The sequence below is a fragment of the Sarcophilus harrisii genome, chromosome 3 (assembly GCF_902635505.1).
Source record: "Sarcophilus harrisii chromosome 3, mSarHar1.11, whole genome shotgun sequence".
Lineage (NCBI taxonomy): Eukaryota > Metazoa > Chordata > Mammalia > Dasyuromorphia > Dasyuridae > Sarcophilus > Sarcophilus harrisii.
In genome coordinates, this window is record NC_045428.1 from 324,181,304 (window position 1) to 324,196,304 (window position 15,001).

General features: G+C 34.0%; 2 protein-coding genes across 2 annotated transcripts in view; both read right to left on the reverse strand.

The window, feature by feature from the left end:
- CNTNAP5 (contactin associated protein family member 5) overlaps positions 1-15,001 on the reverse strand; it is an 876,250-nt gene that overhangs the window by 839,095 nt on the left and 22,154 nt on the right. The gene's annotated exons all lie outside the window — the stretch shown is intronic.
- Positions 12,071-13,581, reverse strand: LOC116422399. The gene is given in 1 exon segment (XM_031959886.1): positions 12,071-13,581. A coding segment is annotated over 1 exon segment (1,077 nt). The 5' UTR covers positions 13,169-13,581; the 3' UTR covers positions 12,071-12,091.

Here is a 15,001-nt window from a genome sequence, read left to right on the forward strand (position 1 = left end):
TCCTGGACCTGTTAATTGCTAAGAACGTGAATAAAGTTAAAACTTAAATGGTATCGTGAGCTTAATGCTCTTAGATATTTTTTTTCCTTTTGTCAGATTTGAATAAGGGGTAACTAATAGTAACTTCAAATCAGGAAGAAAAAAATGGGTGAATGAAAAAAAGAATGAAAATGCAAAGGTCCAGAAGGTACAATTAGAAAGTAATGCAAGAGTCATTCATAACGAGACTGGGATAATGCTGGAAACTTTGGAGTTGGTTATGTAAAATAAAGTGCACAGTTACCATGGATATGTGTTCATTTGAACATAATTGTGTACTTTTAAATTATATGAACTGAAGTAGAAAATATGGGTGAAATGCACTCTAAATATCCAATTCAACAAAAATTTACTAAATACTTATTGTGTGCCAGGTACTGCGCTAAGCATGAGGGAAACAATTAATAAAAATAATGACAGTCCCTACCCTCAAGGAGAGTACAATCCACTGGGGGAGGGAAGGGATAGTACACCAAAGGAGACATAAAACAGGGAGACACCTCGGGAAGTACCAAGGCTGGGAACGCTTCTGTTCTATGGAACTGACACCAAGCTGAACAGCAAATACAAAGTAGAATGAGATGACAGTCCAGTTTCTACCTTCTAAAAAGGAAGACATTGGGAGGATCTCAGTAAGTACTGTGATCTCTAACCCTTTAATGATGTTGTGGGGAAAAAAGCTGCAAGGTGGTGTCAATCAAGGCTTGAATTAGCAGCAGGGTGGTGAGTTTAGAAGTGATGAACTCATTCTGGAAGAGAAATTGAAAGGAGGAAGCAGCAAAGATTCAAAGTAGAGAAACATCATTTAAGGGCAAATTGAGTCCAATTCAGGAGAGCTATACTACATAATTGTTCATGGCATAATATTTCTTCAGACCCTTTGATAAATTAAACATGTATTCTTCATTGCCCTTTATATATTGTTTTAATGTACTATTTATGGTTATTGTTATTTAAATTTAAAGACTATAAAAAGCCTTAAACTACTTAAGAATTTTATGAATATGACTATAGAAAAATAATGATCTAAATTTCAATAAATTTAACAAATCTTTCTCCACCACCAACTATGAACAAAGAAATGTGCTACATATTAGCCCTGCTCTCTTAGTTTTGTAGGTAAATACAATGTTAATCCAAATATATATAATATACAACATTATATGGTGAATTCATGAGAGAGGCAGTTTAACATCTCGGACAGGAGACTAGAGGAATCAGAAGGATATGAATTCAGTTCTCATTTTTATACATATTGTGTGTGTGAAAGAGAGGTAGGGGGAAGGACAGAAGTAGAGATAGGAGAGGATATGAAGAAAAGGGAGAGCAGAGGGAAAGTGAGAGAAGGAGGAGATATTGACAGACAAATAAATCAACTACATGGACAAGTCACTTTAACCCTCAGTGAATTAGGTAATATTCTAAGACTATAAATTACCAAGATTGGGCAATCTGTTTCAGTAAAAAAAAAAAAATCAGAAGTTCCTCTTGCCAGTCATTAACACAGAATTACATAGAACCTTATTTGTCATCTCGTCTAATTATCTAATTTTACAAAGGAGGAAATTTAGGCCCACAGATTTTAAATGAGTTGTCCAAGACCACACAGATAGTATTAAATATGGATTTTGAACTTAAGTTCTCTGAGTCTATTATCCATACATCTGTCCAGAATTTTTTTTCTTTACTGTGACTTGGAAAGTTGAAAAGACAGAAGTACTTTGGGAGAAAAATCTCTGGTGTTAGTGAGATCAAAGAAAATGTGCAGAGGTGGTAGGATATAAGTTGGATGCTAAAAGATGAATAGAGAAGGTAAGCATGATCCAGAGACAGTTGGGGGGTTCCAGAAAAAGTTTGGAGCTCTGATGGAACTTTGGAGCCCAACTTACTCAATTTACAGATGAAGAAATTGAGGCTCAGAAAAAAGAATAAATTATTTTTGATCAAAACTGCATCTCAAATAAGTGGAAGAGTCAGTATTTGAACAGAAATACTCTGAATCATTCTATCCTTCAGAGAATATTCTAAGAGGAAAAAAATCTACATTTTGTGAAGACAAAAAGGCATAAATATAAGGAAGAACTCAGTCAAGGTTAATAATAATAGTATTAATAGTAACTTTAAATCTTTATAGTCTTTTGGTTGCACATCACATCCACATATTTTGATGCATTAGATTTTCATATTAACAATATCAAGTAAGTAATATTATAGTTATTTTACAGAAGAAAAACCAAAGTCCAGAACACATAAATGATTTGACCAACATCACACAGCTAGCAAGGGGTTGACCTTGTGTTGCATTATACCACAGAGGTGTTAGCACTCTTAGTGAAGCAGGGCAAGTGGACTGTGGGGACAGGAAAGCAACAAGTACTACTAATAGCCATAAAGTGGGAATTCATCATTTTATCTTATATACAATGGGTACAAGTATAAATAGATGAAACCATTTGTAGGTGGTTCCTAGGAAAAAGATGCTTATTACTGATGATACAAGGGGGTCAGGCAAGACCTTTGTGTAACAGTGCAATCAATGTTGAGAGTCTTTTATTTCTGAGTGTTTTTCTTTTTTCCATAAGTTATGTGTCCCCAGGGCAGCATTACATTTCATGCCAGGATAGGATAGGAACTCCCCCAAATACTAAACACATAAGAGAATATGCATAATTGTTGGTGGAGTTGTGAACGAATCCAACCATTTTGGAGAGTAGTTTGGAACTATGCTCAAAAAGTTATCAAACTGTGCATACCCTTTGATCCAGCAGTGTTACTACTGGGATTATATCCCAAAGAGATTATAAAGAAGGGAAAGGGACCTGTATGTGCACGAATGTTTGTGGCAGCCCTTTTTGTAGTGGCTAGAAACTGGAAACTGAATGGATGTCCATCAGTTGGAGAATGGCTGAATAAATTGTGGTATATGAAAATTATGGAATATTACTGTTCTGTAAGAAATGACCAACAGGATGATTTCAGAAAGGCCTGGAGAGACTTACACGAACTGATGCTGAGTGAAATGAGCAGGACCAGGAGATCATTATATACTTCAACAACAATACTATATGATGACCAGTTCTGATGGATCAGGCCATCCTCAGCAACGAGATCAACCAAATCATTTCTAATGGAGCAGTAATGAACTGAACTAGCTATGCCCAGAAAAAGAACTCTGGAGATGACTAAAAACCATTACATTGAATTCCTCAATCCCTATATTTATGCACACATGCATTTTTATTTCCTTCACAAGCTAATTGTACAATAATTCAGAGTCTGATTCTTTTTGTACAGCAAAATAATGTTTTGGTCATGTATACTTATTGTGTATCTAAGTTATATTTTAATATATTTAACATCTAGTGGTCATCCTGCCATCTAGGGGAGGGGGTGGGGGAGGTAAGAGGTGAAAAATTGGAACAAGAGGTTTGGCAATTGTTAATCCTGTAAAGTTACCCATGTATATATCCTGTAAATAAAAGGCTATTAAATTAAAAAAAAAAAAAAGAATTCATGACAATAAATCTTCCTAAAGCCTGGAAAAAAAAAAAAAAAGAATTCATGACAATAAATCTTCCTAAAGCCTGTAAAAAAAAAAAAAAAAAAAGAATTCATGACAATAAATCTTCCTAAAGCCTGGAAAAAAAAAAAAAAAGAGAATATGCATAACATACCTGTCCTAATTCTGACCTTCATGTCTCAAAGTAAGTAAATGCTTGACACCACATTCTGAGTTTTTCATATTCCTTCAGACATGATTGCTTTAAAGGATAGAGGTAAAAGAATTGAATTGAATGATTTTTAAGAGAGGAACAGTACAAAGATTAGTAGAAAAGAAAAAAAAAATGGCTTTGTCTTTGGAGGATCTAGGTTCAAACAAAAATCTTACTACTTGAATGATTTTGGACAAGTCATTTCTACCATCTGGGCCTAAATTTTCTCATCTGTAAAAAGAAGTTTTCTGGAGATGCAGTTCGGTGTTTAATGTTCTATATTTGGATTTAAGAAAATCTGTGTTAAAAAGATCTAAGGAGACTGAATGTAGATTTTTTTTATCTTTCTCATGTTTCCACCCCACTTTTTGCTCTGATTTTTCTTTCCCAAGATATTTCATAAAACAATGTGTATTAGAAATACATAAACTTACAACAAAAAAGAAAATTTGAATTCATATCCTACCTCAGACATTGTGGAACTATTGGCAAGTCGCCATTTCTAGGCCTCATGTGAAATGAGAGAATGTGACTCAATGATCTCTGAGACCTCTTCTATTGTGAAATCTATGTTCTATTTTCTTCCTTTAAATCTTTTAATCTTAAAATTCTTGAATATTGAATATTATAAGATCTCCTTTCATAGTTTTTCTCTCAGCCTGAGCCTGACCAAGAGTAACTAACAATCTGTTCCTTTGATAAAGGGTTAACCATTTTTTTCTTTAAATGTGATTCCTCTTACCTCATCACCTCATTTTCTTTCTTGGAGATATGGAGCCTAAGCTCCTCTAACTGAATATGAAATGATGATCACAAGTAACCAGAGACTGAAAATCTACTGAAAGGATTATCAGTCCTTCAGTCAAAGATGAAATCAAATTTTAAATGATTTATGTAGGTCAAAAAGTATATTATGTTAGAGATTAAACATAGTATTTGTCTTAGAAAACAGTTTTCAGCCATTGAAAAGAAAAAAAAATAATGAAGTGAATAATAAAGCATTGTCCAATATGGCACTATCAAGAAGGATTTCAGGATGAATTGTTACCAACATTATACTAACCCCGGCTTTTCTGGTGTTTGAGAGGTATGTGTTTCTTAAGTGCATTGAATGGAAAGAATTCAGATTTTTTTTTTTTGAGACAGAAAAGGAAATCTTTCCAGGACTCCCCTTTTTGGCTCCTGAATGTTAAAAAAAAGAAAGAAAAAAAGAAATGAGTTAGCATACTAAAATCATTCTGTGCACCTAGAATTACCAAGAGGGCTGTCCATCAATTGGTGGATCAACTTCCTGCTTGCTGATTTTGCCCAGAATACCACTGGGGGAAAATTCATCTCTGATCTAATTCTATGTGCAAAATAAGAAGAATCTCAAAGATGAAATCCAGGTTACTCCAAAACACGGTATATTCCCAAATTAAATGAATCCTTCATAAATCACTTTGTCAAATTATAAATTACCCCTAATCAATTAATCTTTTGCAAGGAATCTGAATTTTCATAATAGAGCTTAGTTATCATGAAATGTAGCAGTATGCAATTCCATTCAAAAAATATTTACTAATAACTGCCAAAAGTAAGAGACTCTGATAGGCACTGGTGATAAAATGGCAAACATAAACTATGCCTTGCCCTTGAGGATCTTACATTCTGGTGAGGATTTGAGAGGCCAGTGAAATAATTAAAATCTCCTAAATCCTCTTTCCCTTTATGAGGGCTTCTGTGGAATTTGCTTCTTCTTAACTCCTATTCTGGGTAAGAAACTCCTATGTTTACTGGTTAAAATTTTGAAGACAGAGTTTTAGGGAATAGGGCAGTCTATATTTTCTTTATCAATATTATATAATTCCACATCACTGTATCAATTTCCTATTTATATAGCCTAAGTGTTGAGTAAAACAGTATCCTGTTTTATGTCCACCAAAATAATATTGTTCCTATGGAACTAATTTTCTTCTGTGCGGTTTTTAATGGAGCAAGAGTTCAAAAAGCCTCTCTGACATTATTAATCCAGTCCCATTATGCTTTTGTACAACTAATTAATGACATCAGGTAAGTAACAAACAATCATGCACAGAATTGGAACAATGCTTTTACTTGGCTACTCCCATTTAATTTTGTTGTTGTTATTCAGACTTTTTCTATAGTTCCAAATCTCAGATGAAAACATGAGTCTTTCTGTGGAGGAGCTGCTCATGTGCTTCTGAGTGATTTCATCTACTTTCCAATCTCTTTTCATTTGGTAAATCCCCACCTCCAACTGCCATTTAAATTTATAGGATTGGGAAAGGTCTGTACAGAAAAACATAGTCCTGCTTTCCTCATCAGAACTGCTTAGATTTAATAATCATGACTGATAGCTTCATAAAAGATTAATTTTGGGGCAACAGCAAGAGTTGATATGGGCTCTTCTTACCCTTGAATTTAACTCTGCTCTTTTGAGTCCTCAATTCCAAACCAGTTGATCTAGGAAGAGTAATGCCCCTACCTAGTACACCCTGGAATCACTCTCCTTCTTACATGGCAGTAGGGATAAGACTGCTAGGCATAATTGGTTTTGAAGAAAATGACCTGGTTAGCCCTGCAAAACCTTTAAAAAAAAAAGATTTGATTGCAAATGTGCTATGCAAAACTTCAGTGGCTCCCTATTTTTGGTGGCATAAAATTAACTTTTGTTTCAAAAATTGTCCTCAATGATTTGGTCCAGTATGAACTACCAAAATTTATTTCTAATCGCCTTTGTAATAATGTATGGCATTTTAATATACTTTTTAAAAAGATGTTTTCAATATACTTTTCTAAAATTTTATTTGAGTTGCATCATAATTCAAGTATTTTTCCCCACTTTAGAGATTAGGAAACTGAGAGGCTTTGAGAGGTTGTGACAGCCACTATTAAGACAGAAGTGAATGTTAAAGCTGGAATTTGAAACTAGGTAATCCTGACAAAGTCAAAACTCCACCACTAAGCCTTATTTCTGTCTAGCCAGGACTCTCTTTGTTTCATTAATAACTATCATTTACCCATTACGTTTGCAAAACACTTGACAAATAATATATACTTGATCCTCATAACAATTCTGGGAGGTTGTTGCTATATTATTACTTTTTGACAAATAAGGAAACTGAGATAGGGAAAGGTTAAGTCACTTGCCAAAGGTCACACATCTAGTAAATGTCTAAGACAGAATTTAACTTCAGGTCTTCCTGACTCCCAGTGCAGTGCTCTGTCCAATGAACTACCTTAAAATATTTCATTTTGGCTTCAACATATTTAGTCATGCTATAGCTTTCAAACTAGGATGTCTTCTCTTTTCTCATCCACTTATCATAGTCATAAACATACTTCAATAAACTTTCAGCCCTGATGAATACTTTCTAGACTATCCCAACTCCTGTATATTTTCAATCGTCAGGACTAATATAGCTCTTGAAGTAGAGAAAGTATACTTATCACTTAATTACTATATTGTTCTGTGTTTCATGTGTCTTAAGTTCTGCTAGAATCAAACTCTAACAACATCATAAATTCCTCGAGGGAAGAAATTCATAACCATGAAATTTGAGCTTTCTGGATGGTTATCAGCAGCTACTACCTCCCTTTCACAAGTTTTCTTGAATTTATTTGTACATTTTTGTATATACTTGTGCATGTTTATCTCCCCCAATAGTATGTATGTTATTTGAAAGTAGGGATTGTTCATTTTTACATTTTTATTCTGAGAGTCCAGTGAAAAAAACAGCCCAGTGCTATTATTAATCTTTTATGATTTAAAACATTGAAGCAAACAGTGGTTGAGTGAGTAACTTGCCCACTGTCATATAATTGAGATGTATTAGGTACTTGACAAATTTAGTTCTTCTTGAGTTCAGGTCCAGTGATCTATCCACTATACTTCTTAAAGAAAACTTGAAATGATACTGTCTGAAAATTTTATATAAAACTATTTATCCAAGGTTTTCCTGGAATAACACACCTGCAGAATAATATACTTTCCTTAACATTTGGTACTACTAGCCTCCAAAGACCAATGAGCAAATATTATATTAAAATCTGATTGTAGTTTCAAAAGTTTATGTGTAAGGTAAGGGTAAAGAGTTTAGAAGGCTCAGCATTGCAGGAGTTTCCATTACTTCAGGTAATCAGCAGCAATATTTTTGAAATAACTACAAGTTATTGTTGAAGCAAAAGATCTCTTTTGCATGATTAAGGGACCAGTATTATCCCTAAGAGAATGCAGGATAAATTGCAGTATGTTTACTCTATTCTCTTCCTTATGTAGGAAATATAAACCCAGATTAAAATATCCTAGGTATTGATGAAAAGAAAAAAGCCACAATATGGCAAATAACTTAAAAGTGGACAAAGAATGATCTTACTCCTCAAGCAATGATATACTGGGGATAAAATGTAGATGTTAAGGTCTGCTTGTATATAAATTAGCTTGAGATCTTTTATTTTTAAATAACATCTATATGTGATTGTCTATTTGACAGTTTTTCCTTTTAATTTTAAATTACTCTTCTCCCAGTAGTATAATTTTGTGGTTATATACTCAACACTGGGTAAAATTAGTATATAAAATGTATTTATTCATACTTCAAAATGAGTGGCTAAAATGAAAGATTAGGAATATGAACAAATAAGTCACATTGCAATCTATTTTAATTAATTTTTACACATTTTTAAGAAATAGAAAAAAAAATCTAACATTTTATTATAGTGCATTTCTCTCTCCCTCTCTCTTTTTTTTTTAAACCTTGGCTTCCTATATTTCACTCTACTTTCACTCTGTCCTCTGCTCTATCCTTTCTTTTTGTCTTCTGGAGCTAGGAATGCAAAGAGTAATGAAGAGAATTACCTTCTTTTCCCATCAGTTAAGCTTTACTTTCATTACATATTGTTTTGTTCATATATGATGTAGGTAGTTGTATGGTATAAATTAACATAGAACTAATAATCAGCAGACCTATGTCCTCATCTGGACTCTGCTTTTTATTAGTATGAGAAATTAGACAAGTAATTTGCTTCAGTTTCCATATTTTTAAAGGAAGTTATTAATTAGCATTACCTCTTCAAAAGGACCACCAAGAAAGTAACAGCATACATTTATATGGAGTCTTAAGATCTACAAAATACTTGACACATACTGTCTCATTTTAGTCCCACAATAATTCTGAGACAGGTACTATTCTTATCTGCATTTTACAGGAGAGTAAACTAAATCATAGAGAGTTTAAATGACTTGCCTGAAGTTACAGATAATAAGCCTCTGTGAAAGGATATGAATTATGGTCTGCCTAACTATTAGTTTAACACTAACCACTGGACTTCCTAAAGCACACTGAGATCCCTTTTATAAAAGTGTCTTGGAACCCTCAATTAGCTCTATATGAGCTAATTGGTAGTACTATTGAGTGTACTCTTACCACAGAATATTCAGTTGACAATGAATACCTGTGAAAGGTGATAAAGGTAGAAAGTGGGGAATAAAGGTCATGAAAGACAAATTGCCTTTGTCATCCCACTCAAATTCCAGTATGAGAGACAGTTTCTTAGAGTTGTATTACTATTTTCTATTATATACATAATCAAGGTTCCTGACTTCTATTTGTAAGTCCATGGCAGATGAAAGAAGAATGGGATGAACTATATTTCTCTGAAAAATTATAGTCTCCAGGATGGATAAGGTTTTCATAGATAGTTTTGAGACTTTTGTGTTGGACAAAATGCTCCTGTATCAAGGGTTCCAAAAGTTCTGTCAAATATTAGCTTTAAAAAATGTAGACTAAGCTCTAAGTATTTTTTCCAATCCAAAAGTAGTCTCTATTGGAAAGACTTGGCAGGTGACAAGACAAAAATGAGTAACCTTTATTCATTGTTAACTTCTTTCTCTTTTCCTTATCTTGAACTTCCCCTTGACATTTACTATACCCAATTATCTCTTTTCTTTAATACAATATAGCTTATCCCACTCCCACTTAGTCTGGATTAATTACTGTCAAAGTCTAACATTTGAAGAAAAAAATGGGCATTTCTCTCTGTAGCCATTTTTCTAAAACAAAATACACAAAAATACTTAGCAGTTCCACAGCAGGGTCTGGATTTTCAAATGCAATATCCCCAGGATAGCAAGACCAAGATCCATAAGTTATCCTCTTCCCAATTTGATAAATAATTAAAGCCAATAAGCTCACACACAATAATTTTAGATTATTTGTAAAGACTTAACTCTTGGTGATATTATAATCTTTGGATTTTTTTTTCTAAGACTCCCAATCTCCAAAGTTTTTAAACATTTTACTGTCAGTGATATCTCCTTTCTCTGCCTGCAAAATGCCCCTCCTCTCCTGTCCTTCCTATCAAAACTTACTCTCTGGAAAGGATTTGACAAACATTTATATAAGTATAAATGGCTAATAGACTTCTCCCAGGGGAATTTTCATTCTACCAGGGATCAAAACCTTAGTCTAAGAGTATAAAATTCTAATGGCAGAAGGATATATCTTAATTAAAAAGTATTGTTTTTCTGATAGAGTAAAGTTGGAGGCCTTTAAAAATTTGAGAGATCCTTGACTAATTCCCCTGGTAAACTTATCTATGATCATTCTTGGAAATGACTTTTTTTTTATTACAATGATGAAGAGTAGTAGTATTTTTTAAAATTTTATAATAGTTTAGGTTATATAGCTCATTATATATATATATATATATATATATATATATATATATATATATAATTTAACTAAAGATATCAAAAGACAAACTGGGCACCTTGCAGTATAGATAAATTATAGAGTATAGACAAATAAGAGAGTAGAGCAAAAAGAACACTGGACTTCTAAAGCATATTAGCCATCCACATGCCTTTCTATTGCAGGGTAATTCGCTTCAATCAACAATGTTTGTATTACATTAATAGTGAATATGAGACAAACTTAGGATTTCTTTAATGTGAAAAATCATGATATGGGCATACCTTTCATCAAGCCTGATCACAATCTGTATGTTTCAGGAATTTTCTGATGCCCAGAGTGATCCCAAAGTTAATATGTATCAAAGGTATTGTTTGGACCCAGATCTTCTGTATTCTAAGTCTCCACTTTATTATCATAGAGAAAAGATTTGACTAGGGACAAATTAGAATAGTCCAATTGACTTGGAAGTCAGAATTAGAATAGGTAATGAGGAGATAAAATTATCACTCTGCATTTTTTATGATGATATATTTATAGAATACTAGTATGTAAACTAAAAGATTTCTTGAAATAACTAACAACTTCAGCTAGCAGCAGGATATAAAATAAATCCACAAAAATCATCAACATTTCTATACATTACCAACAAAGTTCAGTAGCAAGAGAGAGAAAGAGAAGTTCCATTTAAAACGACTATGACAATGTAAAGTATTTGGGAGTCTGCTTGTCATGACAAACCCAGGAATTATATGAACCCAATTACAAAACTCTTTTCACAAATAAAGTAATATCTGAATAATTAGAAAAATATCAATTGTTCATGGGTAGGGTCAGATAATATAATATAAATGACTACTTAAATGAATCTACTTTTTCAGTGCTATAACAGTCAAACTATCAAAAATATTATGTAGAGGGAGAAAAGATTCATAAAATTCATTTGGAAGAACAAAAGATCAGTAATATTAAGTGAATTAACGAACAAATACAAAGGAAGGTTGACTAATGGATTTAAAACCATTATAGTTTTAATTTAAAATAATATAACAAAGTAGCGATCAATGAAAGTATTTGGTTCTAGCTAAGAAATAGAGTGGCGAATCAGTGGAATAGATTAGGTACATGATACAGTATTAAATGACTAGTAATATGCTATTTGATAAAGCCAAATATTCCAGCTGGAATACAGCAGAAATTAGGTATAGACACAATATATATTAAATAAGGTCAAAATGGGTCAAAATTATTTGTATGTAAAGGGTAATAGCATAAGCAAATTAGGAGAGCAAGCCTTATTTCATGTGCAAAATAATTTATGAAAAATAATATGAAATTCAAAATGAATAAATTTGATTACATTAAATTAAAAAGTTTTGCACAAACAAAATCAATGCGACTAAGGTTAGAAAGAAAGCAGAAAGCTGGAAAGCAATTTTTTACAAGTATCTGTGATAAAGGACTCTTTTTTCTAATTCTCTAATTTCTCTAATATATAGAGAACTAAGTCAAATATATAAGAATTCAAGGCATTCCCCATTTAATAAATGGTCAAAGGATGTGGACAAGTATTGGAATCCTAGTGTCAACTCAACTTGAAACAAGGTGAAAACTCAAGGGTGATGTCAGGATCCTGGTGTTAACTCAATAGAATTGATACAGTGCTTGCTGGTTCAGTTCTTGAGTAGACCCATTTGGTGTCCTCAACACTGACAGACTTGGACTTGCCATTGAAGGGACTTTTTTACCTGATCTGTTAAGCTCATAAGATTGCCAGGGGTTTGCTGTATCTAGGGGTACTGAACATTTTTGAGTGGCTACACTCTCCTTATTTTTATCTAAATTTCCTTCCAGCTTGGGCCCTGACATCTTGACTTCTTTATCCTGTACAGCTTCAAGATACTGTTTATCTTCTGAATAATCTACAGTTGGCATTTTTTCTTCCTTATGAGGGGCATATAGAACCCCCACTCTTTCACAGGAGCTCACTGAAAATAAATCACTTTGTACTATGTTCTGTGGTACTGTTTGGCCATGTGTCAAATCATAAAGAGGGATTGTTTCTTTAAAGGATTTCCAGAGCTGTATTGCAGGAGAACCATCTCCATATTCTATTCTTACCTCTTCCTTTTCAAGGGCATAGCTTCCTGGAGAGATGCTTCTGTATGCTGTATTTTTAGAAGGGCTCTTACTATGAACCCCTCTCTCTTGCACAAAGGAGGACAAAACTGCAGCTTTTTTTCCAGAGGCAACATTAATCACTCTACCTGTAAAGCTACCTACATTGCCACCATTAGCATCAGATTTTGAATCTTGCTGCATTTTGGATTTGTTTTCAAGCTGGGGGGATCAGTCTGGGTCTCTTTGGTTTCTGTTTTTTTTTTTTTTTGAAGGGTTGCTGTAATGATAGAAATGTGCAGCATGCTGGAACATAGGAAATGAAGACTGAGGATGAAAATAGGGTCATCTGTTAACTCTGGTAGGTACAGGAGCTTGTGGCAAGAAAAAGCCAGGGTACTCATGTAGAGCAACTGAATAATATGGAATGTATGGATTTCCATTTCTGAATCCTGCTGCTGACACACAATAAGGACTATAGGCAGGATTTAGGTACCACAGATTTGGCAATGGGGGTTGTGCTGTGGGTTGAGCATAGAAAAAAGATCTTGCATTGTTGCCTTCAGAACGTGAACCAGTTCCTGAAGCTGGTGAAGCATTCATTTTCTGGACTTAGGATAGAGAGGAGAATGAGAAGGCAGATCAATGTAGGGCCGAGCTCAGCACTCAGCCAGCTGTTCTAGATGCCCCACTCCTCCCTCTTCCTCTTTATAGTGATCAGCCTGGATCTCAGCCTCCTGTTCAGTGCCCTCTCTACTTTTGAGATATGTGTTCTACTCAAGTACAAAGTCAGTTATGGGCACATTATCCAGGGAAGACACTTCATTTCTAGAAGATGGGTATGTGGAGCTAACACTCAGACTCTTCCTCTGAGGCAAGGAATGGAGACTGGCATCAATCTTCTCAAAGCAAGTCAGCCAGGTGGGAGAGGACACAAACCTGCCTGATTCATTGCACCAATTGTCAGGGAAGGCGTGATCACCTTTTTGGAGTTCTCACCTCCTTAAGAAGTCAAGGAGATTATGATCGCCTATGTTCTAAATCAAAAGAAAGGGGAAGATGTTGGAATCCTAGTGTCAACTCAACTTGAAACAAGGTGGAAACTCAAGGGTGATGTCAGGGTCCTGGTGTTAACTCAATAGAATTGATACAGACAAGCAGTTGTCAGATGAAGAAATTTAAATTATCTATAATCATTTCAGATTTTAAAGTGCAAAATTTACATTTCTGTAATAGTCAAATATTACTTTTTTGTAAGTTTCCAAATACTAGTTTACTTAGTTAACTACCAAGATAATATAAGAAATGAGTATTATATTTTCTTCTAAGAGCTTTATAATAGGAAGATTGTTGACAAAAAGAGCCAGAAATTGTTAAAAAGAGTAGAGGAAAGCCTTTAGCATGTGCAATAGATTTACTGGAGAATGCAGTAGACAGGTAGCACAGTGGATAGAGCACTGGATTTAAAGGTAAGAAAATCTGAGTTTAACCTTGCCTCAGATATTTACAAGCTATGCAAATTTAGGCAAGTCATCCATCCTTTCTCAGTCTTATTTTTCTACATATGTTAAATGAGAACATTGCAATCAATGGCTCACTAAGATCATTTGTCATCCTGCAATAAGACAGAATGAAAAGTTTGGATGGGTTGTGAGCTGCATCATAGAATTGAAATAACAAATCAAGAAATGGCAGGTACACTAAAGTGTTGACAAATGAGAACATGTCCAAAGATGGAGAGTAGAAATGGTGGGCAGAAAATTTCATGAAGAATGTTTGGAGAAAGGAGAGATATTTAGGCTGTATGAGAAAAGATCTTAAGTAGAGTGACATAGAGGACAGGATTACTTGGAGCCAGGAAGTTGTGGTTTAGTCAGTTAAGTCATATCTGATGCTTCATAACCCCATTTAGAGTTTTGGGTAAAGATATTGGAGAGGTTTGGCATTTCCTCCTCCAGTTCATGTTATGGACAAGGAAACCGATGCAAATAGGGATAATGAAATGGCCAGGGTTACACAATTAGTAAGTGCTAGATGGCAGATTTCAACTCACTAACATGAGTCTTTCTGATTCCACACCTAACACTCTATCTAATGTGCCATCTAGCTTGGAGCCAGGAAGACCTTTCAAGTTCTCTTTCTGAAAGATACTCATTTTGTGGCCTGGGAAAAAAAAAGTTTGTCTCCTAAGACATGAGTCAAATATGTAAGAATATCAGTTACAAAGGCACTGAGCTAGGAAGCTGGAAAGAAGAGAATGTATTGACCTATGAAGGTAGAGTTCGTTCACCATATCAATGAAAACACAAATTGAATATTAATCTCTAAGAAAAAGAAAAAAGAGAAAAATGATAGCAATCTTTGATTATTTAACTGACTACCATATGAAAAGTGAAAAAAAAGTTCTTTGTGCAACCCTAAAAGATTGGGGAGAAA